This window comes from Zootoca vivipara, chromosome 13 (genome assembly GCF_963506605.1).
Source record: "Zootoca vivipara chromosome 13, rZooViv1.1, whole genome shotgun sequence".
Classification (NCBI taxonomy): domain Eukaryota; kingdom Metazoa; phylum Chordata; class Lepidosauria; order Squamata; family Lacertidae; genus Zootoca; species Zootoca vivipara.
Window position 1 is genome coordinate 47,176,412 of NC_083288.1, and position 16,614 is coordinate 47,193,025.

General features: G+C 40.4%; 1 protein-coding gene across 1 annotated transcript; it reads right to left on the reverse strand.

Annotated features, from left to right (window-relative positions):
• Nucleotides 1-4,979: 4,979 nt before the first annotated feature.
• On the reverse strand, nt 4,980-14,651 carry LOC118078104 (vomeronasal type-2 receptor 26-like). The gene is made up of 5 exons (XM_035101828.2): nt 13,848-14,651; nt 12,055-12,276; nt 10,357-10,483; nt 9,960-10,154; nt 4,980-5,686 (listed from the first exon to the last, which is right to left on the reverse strand). Exons 1-5 carry the CDS (start codon nt 14,649-14,651, stop codon nt 4,980-4,982), a joined length of 2,055 nt encoding a protein of 684 aa, XP_034957719.1.
• Between the last annotated feature and the right edge of the window lie 1,963 nt (nt 14,652-16,614).

Consider the following 16,614-nt stretch of genomic DNA (forward strand, 5'->3'; position numbering starts at 1 on the left):
ACATCTATATGAAGCCACCAGAGAGGAATTCAAACAAACAGCCAGCACATGTAGAGACAAAGTCAGAAAAGTTAAAGCACAGAATGAACTCAGGCTTGCTAGAGAGGTTAAAAGCAACAAAAAGGGCTTTTATGGGTGTTGTGACGTGGGGTTTGTGATTTCAGCTCTCTTGACATAATATGCTGGAGACAGTTCTCTAGTAACAGCTCTTTATTAAAGTGAACAAGACTGACTGTGAGGGCAGGAAGGCTACATTTATAGGGACAGGGAACTAGCTAGAAAGGGATACATTTTGGAGGGAACAATATCAAGCAATCACAGTGCTGCCTTTTGGAGGAAACCAATAAGACAGAGGATCCAAATAAAGCAGCTTAAATGAACCAATAGTAGCTGTACCCTCTGGAACCAAAAGGCAGTTACTTTATCCTAATGCAAATACAGACAATAATAATACAGAGATAAAATCCTTTGACTCAATACACAACAATGGGTATGTCTGTAGCAAAAAGGAAGAACAAGGAAACAGTGGGGTCCCTTAGAGGAGAAGATGGTGAAATGCGAACAGGGGACAGAGAAAGGGCAGAACTCCTTAGTACCTTCTTTGTCTCAGTCTTCTCCAAAAAAGAAAACAATGCACGACCTGAAGAATATGGAGCAGATGATTCAGCAGGGGAAACACAGCCCAGAACAAGTAAGGAGGTAGTACAAGAATACTTGGCTAGTTTAGATGTATTCAAGTCTCCAGGGCCAGATGAACTACATCCAAGAGTATTAAAAGAACTGGCAGAGGTGATTTCCGAACCACTGGCAATAATCTTTGAGAATTCCTGGGGAACAGGCGAAGTCCCAGCAGACTGTGTGGATTCTAATGCCTATGTTGGTGCAACTGCAACAGGCTTTTTGCTGACTTTAGACTTAGAACTTGGAATATGTTTTCCTAGCCTCACATTGTTCTTTGGCTAAGAAATATAATGCACAGGGTCTGAAATTCCTGGAATTTGTATTCCAACCTAATACATATCTTTGACAGGAATCCTGTAAACATTTCTAAGAGTCAATATACTTATTTGAACAAACATGGTGGAAGATCTAATGATCACATTTTAGTCTCTCCTTCATTACTTACTTTTGTGAACACCTTTGAAGTGTTAGAATGAATGGAAAGCTGTAATTTTTCAATATCACTGACCATATGTCCTCTTATGGAATCTGCAGGAACGAATGAAGAAATATAGGACATGAAAAGACTGAAATAGTCTCACTTCTGGTGAGCAGGGAACATGGCCAGCTGACTATCTTCTGTTGGTGAATTGCCGATAGAGATAATTATGTGGTGATTGATGATAGCCAGGCATAAATCTTGGTGATTGAATTCACTGTGTATATAAGAGTGAACAGGCGATTGACCTGATACTCTGAAAGAGCTGTTTCCTACACCAGGAGACCGAGAAGATGTCACTTCCTGGGAGAGACATGTTTTATTTCAGCTGGGGGGGGGACATGAAGGCATCTGGTTTCACTGGTGCGGATCCATCATGGTGTTTCTTTCTGTGATCCTCCCAGTGCTGTGATTACACAACCTGTCTATAGGCACTGTAGTTGTTTTCAAGGGATTCTCACATGGCAGGGTTAATGTTGCCAGCTTTCAGGTCACTTTTACTGGCATCTTTGTATCAGAGGGTTGGTCTGCCAACTTGCCCAGTGCCTGAGGCCAGCTTTTCCATATAACACATCCTTGGGGATCATGCCACCTTCCATTATATGTGTTCACTCATAGCTGACTACCTTCCTTTGGAAGTCCCTATTTTCACTGGGGAAACATTGGAGGGTTTGGTATCCTGGGCCTTCTGAAGGCAGCCATTTATAGGGAAGGTTTTATGTTTAATGTTTTGTTATGCTTTTATATATGTTGGAAGCCTCCGAGAATGGCTGGGGCAACTCAGTCAGAAGGGTGGAGTATAAATAGTAAAATTGTTTGGGAAAGCAGCTGGCATGAGGGCTTCAGGATGTCAGATTTTGGCCTCTCATAAGGTGCCATATATACAAATCAAAATATGCAAAGTTTTATCGATATTCATACTTTGGTAACTTTTGGCACAGAATTGTTGTATTCCTGATATAAATAAATCAAGAATAAATAGTAAAATAATCAATGATATAAAGGGTATAAATAAATATGAGATTATTCTTATGAAAAGTAAGATATTTATCTTTTTTCATCCTTTCTTAATTTAACTTTGTTCACCATAGGTATGAACAACAATTCACTCGTGCCCCTCCTTCCATTCTAAGGGACCTGCTTAATATTTTGGGAGTGGGGTTTGCTGTACAAAAGGGTTTGAAACTATTACCAAAGTTTGACACTGATTTGGGTTTTGGTCCACAGTGTACCAATTACTCAGTTCAGGGCAGCGGCAAAAAGTGTGTGGTTGGTAATGACCGCTCCACACATCAATGGGGGGCGACTTTTGCGTGGTCGCGCACAGCCCCCTGATCCCAGAGGGCGACTCCCTGGTAGTTTGGGGCTGGCACCGCCTTCCCAGGTAGGATGCCTGGGGTCTCCGCCTACCCAAGCCAAGTCCAATCCTGCCTGGGGAGGTGTTGCCAGGGGATGGCCAGGTAAGGGGAATGACTGTCCGGCTCACACAAGAGAATTTGAATCTTACCTCCAAGCACCAGTTGGTTCCAGAGCTCCTCCCACCCTCCACACCCTCATCCATGTTCTTTTTCAGGTTAACCTTTTCTCTACAGTTCACAGGCGCTGCTACGTCAAGGCCGCTGTTGAAGGGTCGGAAAGGAATTTTCCTGCATTGGCAGGTTTCGCCTTTCCCATAGCAATACATCACAACTTTGGCAGTGTCAGGCCTTGGGCGGAATTCTTTGGCGATTTTCCTAGAGGAAGGGGCGTGAGGCGGAGACCTCACCCCCTTTGCGGCAACAAGATTGGGGTATTGGGGGAAGCCTTGATCATGCCAATAGGCGTCATCACGTCCCCCTTCCAGCAGCGGTGAACAGGGGGCGGGCTCTCTCTGCTTGAACATATGTTCTTCAGAGCCAGCCCCAACCCCCATACATGTGGATAACCCCGAAGCCTCCCAGAACCCCGGCTGAGGACTGGGAAGGATAATACCCAATGCCTGAGCCAAGGTCTCCCTACATCTGAATCTTAATAAAGTTGTGGCCAATTTGAATCTCATAGTACGTTGTCCTGCGTCTTTATTCTACTCAGGGGGTCGCCTGGGGGTTTGGGGGACTCTGCCTGTCCACACAACAAAAGATTGCACATAATGAGCACAAAACTTTGACACCAATTTGGAGTGTATTAGACAAAGCTGTGTTTTGGGTGTGAAGGAGCAACTTTGTCCCTAAGATTTCGCTCTGATAGACAAAGTTTGCACTTTCTGAATTTTGCAATGCATTTCTCCAGAGAATTGATGGCAAAAATGGAAGGGCAAAGAAGGTCCAGAATAGGACAGAGGATTGGCTTCTGAAATAAAATTTGGAAGGTAAAAAGTGCACTTCATGGTTGCTTGAGTTTGAAAGTGGAAGGTCTAAGGGTTTCCCATGGAGGAGTAGGGGCGGTGAGAGGAGGCACCCCCCCCTAGTTATGAACAAGTGCTCTGAGGAGTAGAAACAGCGACACTGGCACACAATTGGCCCCATCAATGATGATTCCATTAGGAACATATGCTAGACATGGACCCAACAGATTTCTAGGAGAGGCCTGGAAGAACTGGAGCAAATAGTCTGGGCCAGTAAGTGAAACAAACCTGGACCTCCATTTTCCAAAGGAGAATCAGAATCACTGCTGATTCTTCCCACAATCACTATGATCTCCCTCTCCACTAGACATCTGGGACAGCTGCAGAGATAGCCACATATTATTTTGCACAGTGAAATGAAAGAAGGGAGAGGGAGACATTTCCAACTGCTCTTTAACCTTAATACATTTGAAGTATTAATTCCCAGCTAATGGTCCATCAGCTGCGAACCTTAATTCAGCATCTGATGAATGTAATTTATTTCACGCTTAGCAAAGCAGCAATGAATCTATTTCACAAGGAGCTTTTTGCAAGTGGACAGAAGGCGGGGACATAAGTCATAAGAAACAGAGAACATTGTTAACAATACTCAGTACCACAGAATGTGGAGTATAGAGTTTTAATCCTTCCTGCCCCAATGTAATCTCAGTGAAAACCACTCGTCTGTGCCTGCTGCTATTGAATTCTATGATTCCCTCCTTATTTATTTATTGCTATTTATGTGAAAGCATTTATAAACCACTTAATAGTTTTAAATTTCTAAGTAGGATACAATATTAAAAAGCATTAAAACAAGCCACTTAAAAAGCACATAATTGAAGCAAATAATTCAAGAGTCTCAAAGCACATAAAACATAGTCCAATCTTATCGGTTAGGAAAAGATGAGACTTTGAAAAAGGTGAGACTTTGCAAGCTGTTTGAAATAACTGTTGACTGCTGCTTCATCTATGGGAGATACATGCCCTGTGATGTACTATAAAGTACAGTGTCATTAATTAAATTCCCCAAGCAATCTAAGTGACCTTCCAAGCCTATATGGGGTAGACAGCATTTAAGGTAACCTAGACCTAAGTTCAAGGTTTTATATGTTATATATTAAGCAGATTTGGAAAATGTTTAGTAGTGCATAAATCTCCAAGGTTCCATACAGTTCCTTATTTTGGTTATTCATGAGGATTGTGGCCTACATTATTCAAGAAGTTATGAAATAGAATTAAGATAAATACATCAGAAGAATAATCAGCCATCACGTAAGCATGTTATATTCTCAACCCTCCATCCATATGAATCTGTCATATTTGTTGTGTTCGTTTGTGACATGGGAGTAGAAATAGATTGGTCAGGATTGTATGCTACCTAAATCTGACTTCTTGAGTAGGTCCACCGTCTCATTGTCACATTGCACAAGAAATACATAAATTGTTTACTTAGATTCTTTAACTCTTTATTCTTATCAGTTGCTCCCTTGTATTCAGTTCAGGTCTCAACAAAATAATGTAGCATTTGGGGGAAAATATACAACCCAACAAGCCAGCACTGAAGGCCAAGATGGAGAAGATCTCCACAGCCACCATATATTTCCCTTTGGTACTCAGGTAGGTTGGAACAAATGACAACCAAACACTGCAGAACATCAACATGCTGAAGGTGATGAACTTGGCTTCATTAAAACTGTCTGGCAACTTCCTTGCCAGGAAAGCCACAGTGAAGCTGATGATGGCCAGAACTCCCATGTAGCCCAGAACAAGATAAAACATGGTGACCGACCCTTCGTTGCATTCTGCTATGATTTCTCCAATTAGGGACTGCGTGTCCAAATCTGGGAATGGGGGAGATGTTGCCAGCCACAGTGCACAAATGCCTGCTTGAATAAGAGAGCAGGTGAGAACAATGGAATTGGTCAACTTTTTCCCCACCCACATTCTCATTCTGGACCCCGGTTTGGTGGCCATGAAAGCAAGGACCACAATTATGGTCTTAGCCAATACACAAGAGATAGCCACTGAGAAGATAATGACAAAAGCCGATTGACGGAGAAAGCAGATCACCTTCCCAGGTTGGCCAAGGAATAGCAATGATGAGAGGAAGCAGAACAGGAGGGAAAAGAGGAGAATGTATGTAAGGTCCCGGTTGTTGGCTTTGACTATGGGGGTATCTTTGTTCTTTTTTTTTTTTAGCACTAATTTCCTTTTATTATTATTATTATTATTAATTCTTTATTACAAAACATTCCAGTATATACATGTATATTCTCAATAAAAATACAAATACAACCTTAATAGAAAACCATCTTTGCCAACTAATCAATAAATGAATAATAAAGAATCATGCCCCTCCCTTTCCCTCCCAGAACCCTACCCGTCCTCCGTCCTCACCCTCGCCATTAAGGAGTGGGATAGGAGGGTGGACCCATTAACTCCTTCTTGTATTTAATTTTATTTTCTTCCTCAAACTTCCCGCCTTCCCCGATGCATTTTATTCGTCTTAATTTTGAACGTCCATAACACAATATGCTTATCTATATCAAATATCAGATGCGTTCATATATCTTATCGCACCAATATTTTACTATCCAGACGTCTACTATCCCGCCACATTTAAGTTTCAATCCGGCAGTAAGACAGGTAGTATTCCTTTACAGTATTTTTCCACATATAATTTATATTTTCCCCACTTTACAGCAAAATTTTGTTTTGATTTACCTCGTATATTATTGGTCAGAATGGCCATTTCCGCTAATTCTTGTAACTTGCCCTGCCAATCACAAACTGTGGGGACCTCTATTTCTTTCCAACTCTTGGCGACCAGAATCCTGGCCGCCGCTGTTGCGTATAAGAATAATTCCTTCATTGGGTTCGGTATGTCATTCCCTATTATACTCAATAATAGCATTTCCGGTCTTTTTTGGAATGATATTCCTAGCATTTTTTTTATTTCTTCATATATTAGCCCCCAGAACTTTTTTATTTTCTCACAAGTCCACCACATGTGGTACAGAGTGCCCCTACTCCCCCCACACCTCCAGCACAGACTTGATAGGTTTTTGTAAATTTTTGAGAGTCTGGAGGGAGTGAGGTACCAACGATGTTGCATCTTTAACATATTTTCTCTAATAGCATAGCTAGCGGTAAAATTTATTTCTACTTTCCAAAGGTGTTCCCATTCCTCCATCATTATAGGCCGGCCAATATCTTGGGCCCATTTTATCATATTCACTTTGGTTGTCTCGTCCATTACTCCCCATTCTAACAGAAGCCTATACATTCTTGATATTATTTTTGTCTTATTATTTATCAAATCGCTCTCCAATCTTGATGGTTTTTTTTTGAAATCCTATTTCTTTGTCTTTTTTATACAACTCGTATGTTTGATGATATTCGATCCAAGTTGTGAAGTGAGTTTTCACTTCCTCGTATTTTTTAATTTTCTTTTGACCCTCAAATTCCGTCAATAAGGTGTTATATGTTGCCCAGCCCCTTTTCATATTTCTTCTTTTTACCGCTAGCGCTTCTACTGGGGATACCCAATTTGGTGTCTTTGGTTCTAGGAACCTCTTGTACTTTTCCCATACCTTAAATAACGAGTGTCTTATTATATGGTTTGTGAAAGCACCATGGACCCGTTTTTTCCCATATATTAGATAGGCGTGCCACCCAAAACGGGTGTTGTGCCCTTCCAGATCTAGCAATTTCGTATTGTCGAGGAGAATCCACTCCTTTAGCCTTTATTTTAACTAATATTTGATTACCTTGTAATAAATAAAGACAATAAAGTTAATTATGAGTTTAAAAATAGTTACATGGAATGTTAATGGCCTAAATGAAAAAACCAAAAGAAATAAGATTGCGCATGTACTAAAAAAGCAAAAACTGGATTTAATTTGTCTCCAGGAGACTCATGTCGCCAAAAAACATACGAGAATCTTGTCCAACAAAAGTTTGGGAATCGAGTTTATATCTTCAGTTGAAGCCAAAAAAAGAGGGGTGGTCATCTATGCCAAACCATACTTAGAACCTAAATTGATATATAAAGATATACAAGGCAGGGTGATTGTGATAGAAATAACGATACAAGGGGAGAGAATTATAGTAATTGGCATATATGCACCAAATGATAAAAAACATGAATTTTACAAAAATTTGGAGAATAAACTGATTGAAAATGTGGGAGAAAAAGTGATTCTATTGGGAGACCAAAATGGAGTTGTAGCACCGGAACTTGATAGATCTGGAAAAATTTCTAAGAAACATAAACAATTGAGACTTCCAACAACCTTTTTTAGGTTGTTGGAAACATTTAACTTAGAAGATGCGTGGAGACACCAAAATCCATTTACAAAGGAGTTCACATATTTTTCATATCCAAAAAAGACGGCGGGGAGAATCGATGCAATTTGGTTATCGAAAGATCTGACTTTAAAAATACTTAAAACAGAAATTCAACCCAAAACATTGTCTGATCATAATGCAGTTATGGCATTACTACAGTGGAACAGAAAAACAACAAGATGGAGATTGAATGAGTCTCTCCTAAAAGATGATAACATATTAGAAAAAGCCAGGGGGACCTTAAGAGAGTATTTCAAATTAAACAATACAGAAGGAATAGATATAAAAACTATTTGGGATGCAAGTAAAGCAGTCCTCAGAGGGTTTTTTATACAACAGAATTCGATTCAAAGGAAACAGAAAGAAAAAACAAGACAGGAGTTAATACAAAAAATCAGAGAAGCTGAGAAAGAATTATATAATAACCCAGATAAGGCAGAACTTAAAAGAAACGTCAAAGTACTGCAATCTCAGTACTCAACGATAATTTCTGAGGAAATAGAATGGAAATTAAAACTAATGAAGCAAAGAAATTTTGAATCTGCCAACAAGCCAGGGAGAGTCTTAGCTTGGCAGTTAAAGAAAAGGGAAAACGAGGCAATAATAAACAAATTGAAAATAAATGATAAAATGGTAACTGATCCAAAAGAAATTGAAAGTAAATTTGTGGAATACTATCAAGAATTGTACAAAGAGGGAACAGAAACCTCTGAGGAAATAAAGGAATATCTAAAGAAAAATGGCCTCCCAAAATTAAAAGAAGAACAACGAGAAATCTTGAGCGCCCCCATTACAATAAGTGAAGTTCAAAATGCCATTAAAAAATCTAAAGTAGGAAAGTCCCCAGGGCCGGATGGCCTCTCGGCATTATATTACAAAAATTTGAGGAGATACTCTCAGGACCCCTGCAAGAAATTATGAATAAGGCACAGATTCAGGGGGTGATGCCTAATTCATGGAGAGACAGTTACATCACGATTATACCAAAGCAAGGGAAAGACAAACAACAAATAACAAACTACAGGCCTATCGCTCTCTTGAATAATGATTATAAATTATATACATCCATCTTGGCACATAGAACAAAAAAGGTTTTTAAGGACATTATCCACGATGACCAGGCTGGCTTTCTTCCAGGCAGGCATATCCAAAACAACACAAGGATACTAATTAACATCTTGGAATACCTGGACTTACGCATTGATAAACCGGCTGCCATTATGGCAGTCGATGCGGAAAAAGCATTTGACCGGGTATCGTGGAAGTTTATAAATAGTATTTTATACCAAATGGATTTTGGGATACAATATAGAAATTGTGTACAAGCGATTTATATGGACCAAAAAGCTAAAATCTTGGTTAATGGTTCTCTATCACAAGAATGTGAAATACGAAAGGGGGTGAGACAAGGGTGTCCCCTCTCACCCTTGATCTTCATCTTGGTATTGGAAGTGTTATGTAACAAAATTAGAGAGGAAAAGAACATCACAGGAATACAGCTGGGAGAAAATACGTATAAATTGAGATCATTCGCGGATGATCTCATTATTACTACCGAACAGCCAGTGGAAAGTATACGGAAAACGATAGAAACCATTCAGGAATTTGGGAAAGTTTCAGGTTTTAAGTTAAATATAGACAAAACAAATCTATTAGTTAAAAATTTAACAAGAGTAGAACAACAAGAATTGGAGGAAGCGACACAATTAAAAATACACAATAAAATTAAATATTTAGGGATCTGGGTAACTTCAAAAAATATAAATCTCTTTGAAAATAATTATATAAAGATCTGGGGAGAGATTAAAAAGGATATGGAGATGTGGACCAAGCTACAATTGTCTTTTCTGGGGAGGATAGCGACAATAAAGCTGAATGTTTTACCTAGGCTCCTCTTTCTATTTCAAACGATTCCTATTATAAGAAAACTAGACTGCATAGAAAAGTGGCAAAAAGAGGTATCAAAATTTGTCTGGGCTGGAAAGAGACCCAGAATAAAGCATAAAGTCTTAATAGATATTAAAGAAAGAGGCGGATTTGGTCTACCGGACCTAAAAACGTATTATGAAGCCGCTTGCATGGCCTGGCTAAAGGGGGTATCTTTGTTCTTAATAAAAATTCCAATTACCAATACTGTAACAACAGAGAAAGACACAGCAACCAATCCTAAACTAATTCCTAAAGGATCTTCGTAGGACAGATAAGTTAATGTCTTCAACATACATTGATCTTGGTTCCTACTTGCATATTGATTGTCAGGGCATTTGTAGCAGTCTGCCATGTCTGAAAAACAAAATGGTGAGAAACATAGTGTGAATTCATTTGTGAATACAGGCCCCTTTCCATGAGAATCTTCAACATAGCAGTCTCTGGTTATGTTGAGTATCTGTCAGTCTTTAAGTTGTCATAAGTTTCTTTATTGTTTTTACTTCATAAATTGTATTTTCTGTGTTTGCTGGAAACATTAACGCACTAGAACACCTACCCTGTTGCCATGAAACCTTCCCTTCTGGACATGGAACACAATCATAGCAGCAGAATTTCTCCCCTTCCTTCTTCTTCTTCTGATAACCAGCATGGCAGGAATCACTACATACAGAAAGGGGCAACACCTATGCATAAAGGTTGAAAGAATTATGGGTGGAAGACTTTAGAGATCACTTTTGTTCATTGGCAAAACTAAAAAGATTCAAGCAATCACTTGAACATGATGCAGACAATTTGCCAGTGGTTCCCTGACTCTTAGTTTTATAGCCAACTGCTTGTTTGTGGAGAATCTGCACATCAGAGTAGACCAATGGCTTACTCAAATGACTTTTTTTATCCCACAAAAACAGGATGGGGAGGAAAATAAAAAAATTCCTTCAGTAGCACCTTAAAGACCAACTAAGTTTATATTTTGTTTTGAGCTTTCGTGTGCATGCACACTTCTTCAGATACACTAGAAACAGAAGTGTCAGACCCTATATATATACAGAGGGTGGTGGGGGTGGGTGATGGGCTGATGGGAGTGGTAAACCTGTAGATGGCTGTTAATGGCTGCTGATGGCTGCAATTAGTCCTGGGCTGAGATGGCTGTTAATGGCTGCTGATGGCTGCAATTAGTCCTGGGCTGAGGTGCTAAAGTAAGCTTGATGGATGGGGAGGAGTTCATTTGGGGGCTGGGGTGGAGTCCATTTTGCTCCACAGATTAAGTTTATTTGGATTCCTCACAGGGAGGGAGGCCTGGTAAATATGTACCACATATTCCTTGTATGGGTAACTTTAAGTTCTATACCATTATTGTGAAAAGTAGAAATATTAGGCATTCCATCTCTCTTTAACTCATGGGCATCCCGGAGGGGGGGGGGGAAGGGGGGCAATGATGGCTCTATGAACCAACATTCATATGGACCACAATCCACATTCCTAACTTCCAGTTAAAAGACAGTGAGAAGAAGTTTCTAGCATTTTTAGAACCTCAGCTATAAAGCAAGGTATACAGCCACCATTATGTCATTTTTTCATAGAAACTAGCCCACCTCTCTGCTGTTCAGTGTTTCATTCCCCCACCCCCACCCCCACCCCACCCCAGAGAAAGGTACAGTGGAGTTTCTGCATACATGGCACTAACTGAAAACCATAGTAGTCTAGTGGTTAGAGCAAGACCAGAAATATCAGGATTCAATCCCCTACTTGGCTAAGAAAATCATTGTGTGACCTTGGGGCAACCTGTATCTCTCGGGCTAATGTACCTCAGAGGGTTTTTGTGAGGAAAAATGGAAGCAAGACCATATTGAATGTTTTCTTGTACAGTCATACCTCGGTTTAAGTACGCTTCGGTTTGAGTAACTCTCAGTTTAAGTACTCCGCGGACCCATCTAGAATGGATTAATCAACTTTCCATTACTTTCAATGGGAAAGCTCACTTCAGGTTAAGTACGCTTCAGGTTGAGTACTCCGCGGACCTGTCTGGAACAGATTAATCCACTTTCCATTACTTTCAATGGGAAAGTTCGCTTCAGGTTAAGTACACTTCAGGTTAAGTACAGACTTCCGGAACCAATTGTGTACTTAAACCGAGGTACCATTGTACTCCGTGGAGGAAAGACAGGACATAAATGAACTTAAATAATACAACCAATTTCAGAGCCTAACTTCTAACCATTAGGTCCCATGTTCTAGTATCAGTACATACACATACCTGATTGAAACATCTTTGCCAAGTAATCCTGTCCTCATTAAGGATGATATCCTGCCCTTTACTGGGATCTACTCTTCCAACTTTCACTTTTGTGAAGGAGTTGTTGGGAAATACGACCATCTTCATTATATCAAACCCTGTTACCATTTCCATTTTATTGTTGAAGCGCACTCTTTCTCCCGCTGAATTGTTAAAGGAGATGCCTTGAAGAAACTGATGAAGCTTGAAGAATGAGGAAAGAAAGAAAAAAAGATATCACCACTGTCACATTGAGCTTCATTTCCCTGCTGATGCAAGACTTTGTTTTTGTTTCTTTTGCAATTTCTTTTGCAATTTCCTTTTACAAATGCTTATTGGGGGGGGGGGATGCAATAATCAATGCAGTCAAACAGTATTTTTTAAAAAAAAATGCAAGCAAATTGTTCTTTCAATCTACAAGTGAAAAAACTAGATGTCAGGTTGAATTGTAGAGTTGACCCAAGGGTCATCTAGACCAAGTCCCTGTAATGCAGAGATCTCAACTAAAGCATCCACGAAAGGTGGCGATCCAACCTCTCCTTAAAAACCATCAAGGAAGGAGAATCCACAACTTCCTGAGGGAGTCATTCCCAGGATTCTGTTGAAGATGCCCTTGCTGTTAAAGTGATGTAAAGGTAAAGAGAACCCTGACCATTAGGTCCAGTTGTGACCGACTCTGGGATTGTGGCACTCATCTCGCGTTATTGGCCAAGGGAGCCAGCGTACAGCTTCCAGGTAATGTGGCCAGCATGACAAAGCCGCTTCTGGCGAACCAGAGCAGCACATATTTACCTTCCTGCTGTAGCGGTACCTATTTATCTACTTGCACTTTGATGTGCTTTCAAACTGCTACGTTGGCAGGAGCTGGGAACGAACAACAGGAGCTCACCCCGTCACGGGGATTTGAACCGCGGACCTTCTGATCGCCAAGCCCTAGGCTCTCTGATTTAACCCACAGCGCCACCCACGTCCCACGTTAAAGTGATGCAATACTGCTTTAAATGTGTGGTGTGAATGTGTCCCAGGCAGCAGCAGTGAAGAGGAGTTTAGGTGGTTAGCATTTTTCTTCTCCTGTGATTCTGGTTAAAATCACACACCCTCAAGCTGCTATGAGGCTAAATGCAGGTTCAGAGGGGCAATTTCCCCTCAATATTATGCCGAGAATGATTAGCTCCTTCTGCTCATACATCATTCTCTTTCTCCCCACACTTCAGCTCCTGTTAATGAGTGATCATGATCCTGCTCAGTACAAAATAAGCCACAGGTTCAGACATTGGTGTATGTGCTCAGATGATGAACCAATGGGGTGAAGCTACCATCTGTGGGTTCATGATTGAACACCTCTAAGTCAGAACCCCCCCTAAACGTAACAATAGTTGTTGCTCCTGTTAATGAATAGTATGTCAAGTGCAATTCCACTGTTATATAGTGGAACCTCTAGTTACAAACTTAATTCATTCCGGAGGTCCGTTCTTAACCTAAAACTGTTCTTAACTAGAGGTGTGCTTTCACTAATGGAACCTCTTGCTGCTGCTGCGCCACCGGCACACAATTTCCATTCTCATCCTGGGGCAAAGTTCTCAACTCGAGGTAACTCTTCCAGGTTAGTGGAGTTCGTAACCTGAAGCGTTCGTAACCTGAGGCGTTTGTAACTCGAGGTACCACAGAGTGGCGGGGGAGACCCGGCCAGATTGTTGTTGTTGTTGTTAGGGTGCTATTTTACTTTATAAAAATGCATTCATGGCAATAGAGCCGTTTTGGTGTGGAAACATTACCTGCCAGGGCTGAAGGCTTTTCCATTCAGTTTTTTTACCACCTGCTTTTGGATCGTGGTTGGATCTTGATGAGTACATGGTGTGCAAAGCTTGCGCCATGGCATGGACCGCATTGAAGATGCTGTAGCTGTGGCCAGTCATGCGAGTTTCAAAAACAGACCCCAAAAGGTTATCTAGCCTCTCGTCCCTGGTACAAACCTTTTTATCAACTTCTAACGGCACATTGCGATTCGGGAATGAGCACTGGAATGCTTGCTCCCAGAAATCCTTGAGGAAATCATCTCCTTCTTCCCAATAAAGTTTTATATTCTGAAGATATGCCTGGAACCCCAATGGTTCGTTTGAGTGAACCTCAAAAGAAATGGTGCCTTGGAAAAATTCAGAATCCCAACCCGTGATGAGGCCTATAACTGTAAAATCAATCTGGGCCGTCACGATCCACATCTTTCCAGAAGACGTGTTCTCCTGATATTCAGGATCAGTTAGAAACATCATAGTAGTCAGCCACATAATAGTGAGAGTTTCTCCATAGACAACGTAAGTGCTGATTCTGTGATCCGCGAAAGGTCGATATATATTTGTGGCTGTATCCATCATTTCAGTGATGTTAATCAACCGAGCTTGGCTTGGGATTCTCTGCGTGAAGGCTGAGCAGATTCCATTTTCAGAAAACAATGCCTCTAGGGCCTGCAAGAAATGGTCTCCGCTGTCATCATCCACAGCAAAGAGCCCAACCCAGGTCCACCCGAAATGCTGAAGCAGTCGGATAACCCCCATATATTGATGGGCTTCATTTGGGACCATGCGGTAAAAAGAGGAGACACTTTCCTCTGGAGGAAATGAGCCATATGTGAGCTATAAGGAAACACACCAGCATCTCAGAAATGACTTTAAAGTATTATATATGCAGGTTCCTTTTTATGAAAATAAAAGGCACTTGTGATTTAGGCTTCTACCTTTGGTTAAAAATAACCCTGTTGAAAATCAATGACCCTTCTGTTTCAAATGCTGATATATGGCACACTTTTATTTAAGTTAATCATGATTAAGAACTCTATTAGGTATCCCTATTATTATTTTTTCCACCAACTTTTGGGAGTAATTCTTATTTGGCTTCAGTATCTCCGCTTTCTCCAAGACTTTTCTTTTCCAAATCCGAAATCAATTCAATCACTTTCTGAGGCTGCATGGCAGAATAATTTTGTGCTCCCCATGAAATGGGATACTGCCAGTTTGCCGTTGCAGATTCTGAAACAATATGCTACAGCAACAAGCCGTGTTTCCACCAGACTTGTCTTAAGGGGTAGATCTATTAGGAAATAATATTGGGGGAACACTGGGTATTAAGAGTGCTAACATAAATCATATACCCCAGTTTCCCAGTGGCCCTTCAAAGTACGCTTCACGCAGAGTTTATAGAAAAACAAAATACGCAAACAGAAGTTGACTTGGCTAAAATACACCACCAAGAGTTTAAAGACCAACCTAGCATGAAACCCCTGACTAGCAGTATACCTGTTTAAAGTAAACAGAAGAAAAACAAAAGGTTGGCTTTCTCTAACAGAAAAACAAACTGACTCGGAAGAGACTTTAAACTAAAGATAAACGCTCTCTCTCCCAGCAACTTTACATACCCACATTCCAACCCTCCAAACCTCCCACCATACTCCCACACAACTACCACACAAAATGCTTTCCAACAGAGCCTTATATACATGGAGTGTAGAGCCCACACCTGTGAGCAATTAAACAGAAATTACCGGCACCTGATTTTCATAAACAGACAGTATTGACATTAGACAGGCTCAAAAGCAACTTTTTTAAATCAAGAAACCCAACAAGATCTTACCTGGGGAATCTTGTAGAGACTTAAGATGTCTGCCATATGGAAGGAAATATCAGAGCCAAGTCCCCCAATGATGCCAACGAGGCTTTTCTGGCTGCCACATTCATAGTTGGGGACAAATCTATGCAATTTGAACAGCAGATCCAGAGTTGTGCGATAGGCCACCCTCTCATTGTAGTAGCTGTCACAGACATGGAGCCCAAGTGTGACATTGGGCAAGATCCTCGGATTCTCGTTGATCTCATTTACAGTAAAAGCCAATGCTAGGACATGCTGGTAGAACTTTGTCACCATACTGAAAAGAGAAATCTATATATACACACAAATTTTCACAGACAATTTTTACAATCCAACAGCTCTGAGCAACTGAAATGTTCCAATTGAAATGTAATTTCTGCCATCACTTTCGTAAGGATTAAAAAAAGAAAAAAGAAATCATGATTGCTGAGAGCTATAGGGTGAAGCTGCAAAAAGGACAGAGGACAAATAAAAGGGCCATATAAGAAGAGACAACAGTGGGAAATATGTCTGAATTTGTGAAGCATAACTGGTAAGAGGCAGAATTTGGAAATCAACGAAAGTACTGTAAATATAGCACATAATGTAAAATGCTGGGTAGTCTGTAGCAAATCACCAGCTTTCTATGCATACCCTTAAACATTTTGTGAATCTTTTTACTTTTGTCCATTTACTGTATTTATTTTTCCTGATTTGAACTGTAAAATGGTAATTTTCTTGAGTTAAAATGAGAGTATCCCTAAATGTTTTTTAAATAAAAAATAAAAAGCACTGCCTAAAACTCAGAAGAGCTGCTTCCAACTGGGTGTACCAATAGAAGGCAGCTTCCTATATTCATATTTGATTATACAATTGTCTACACACAAATGTGTTTTGCCACTGAGCAACAATCCATCACTAGTA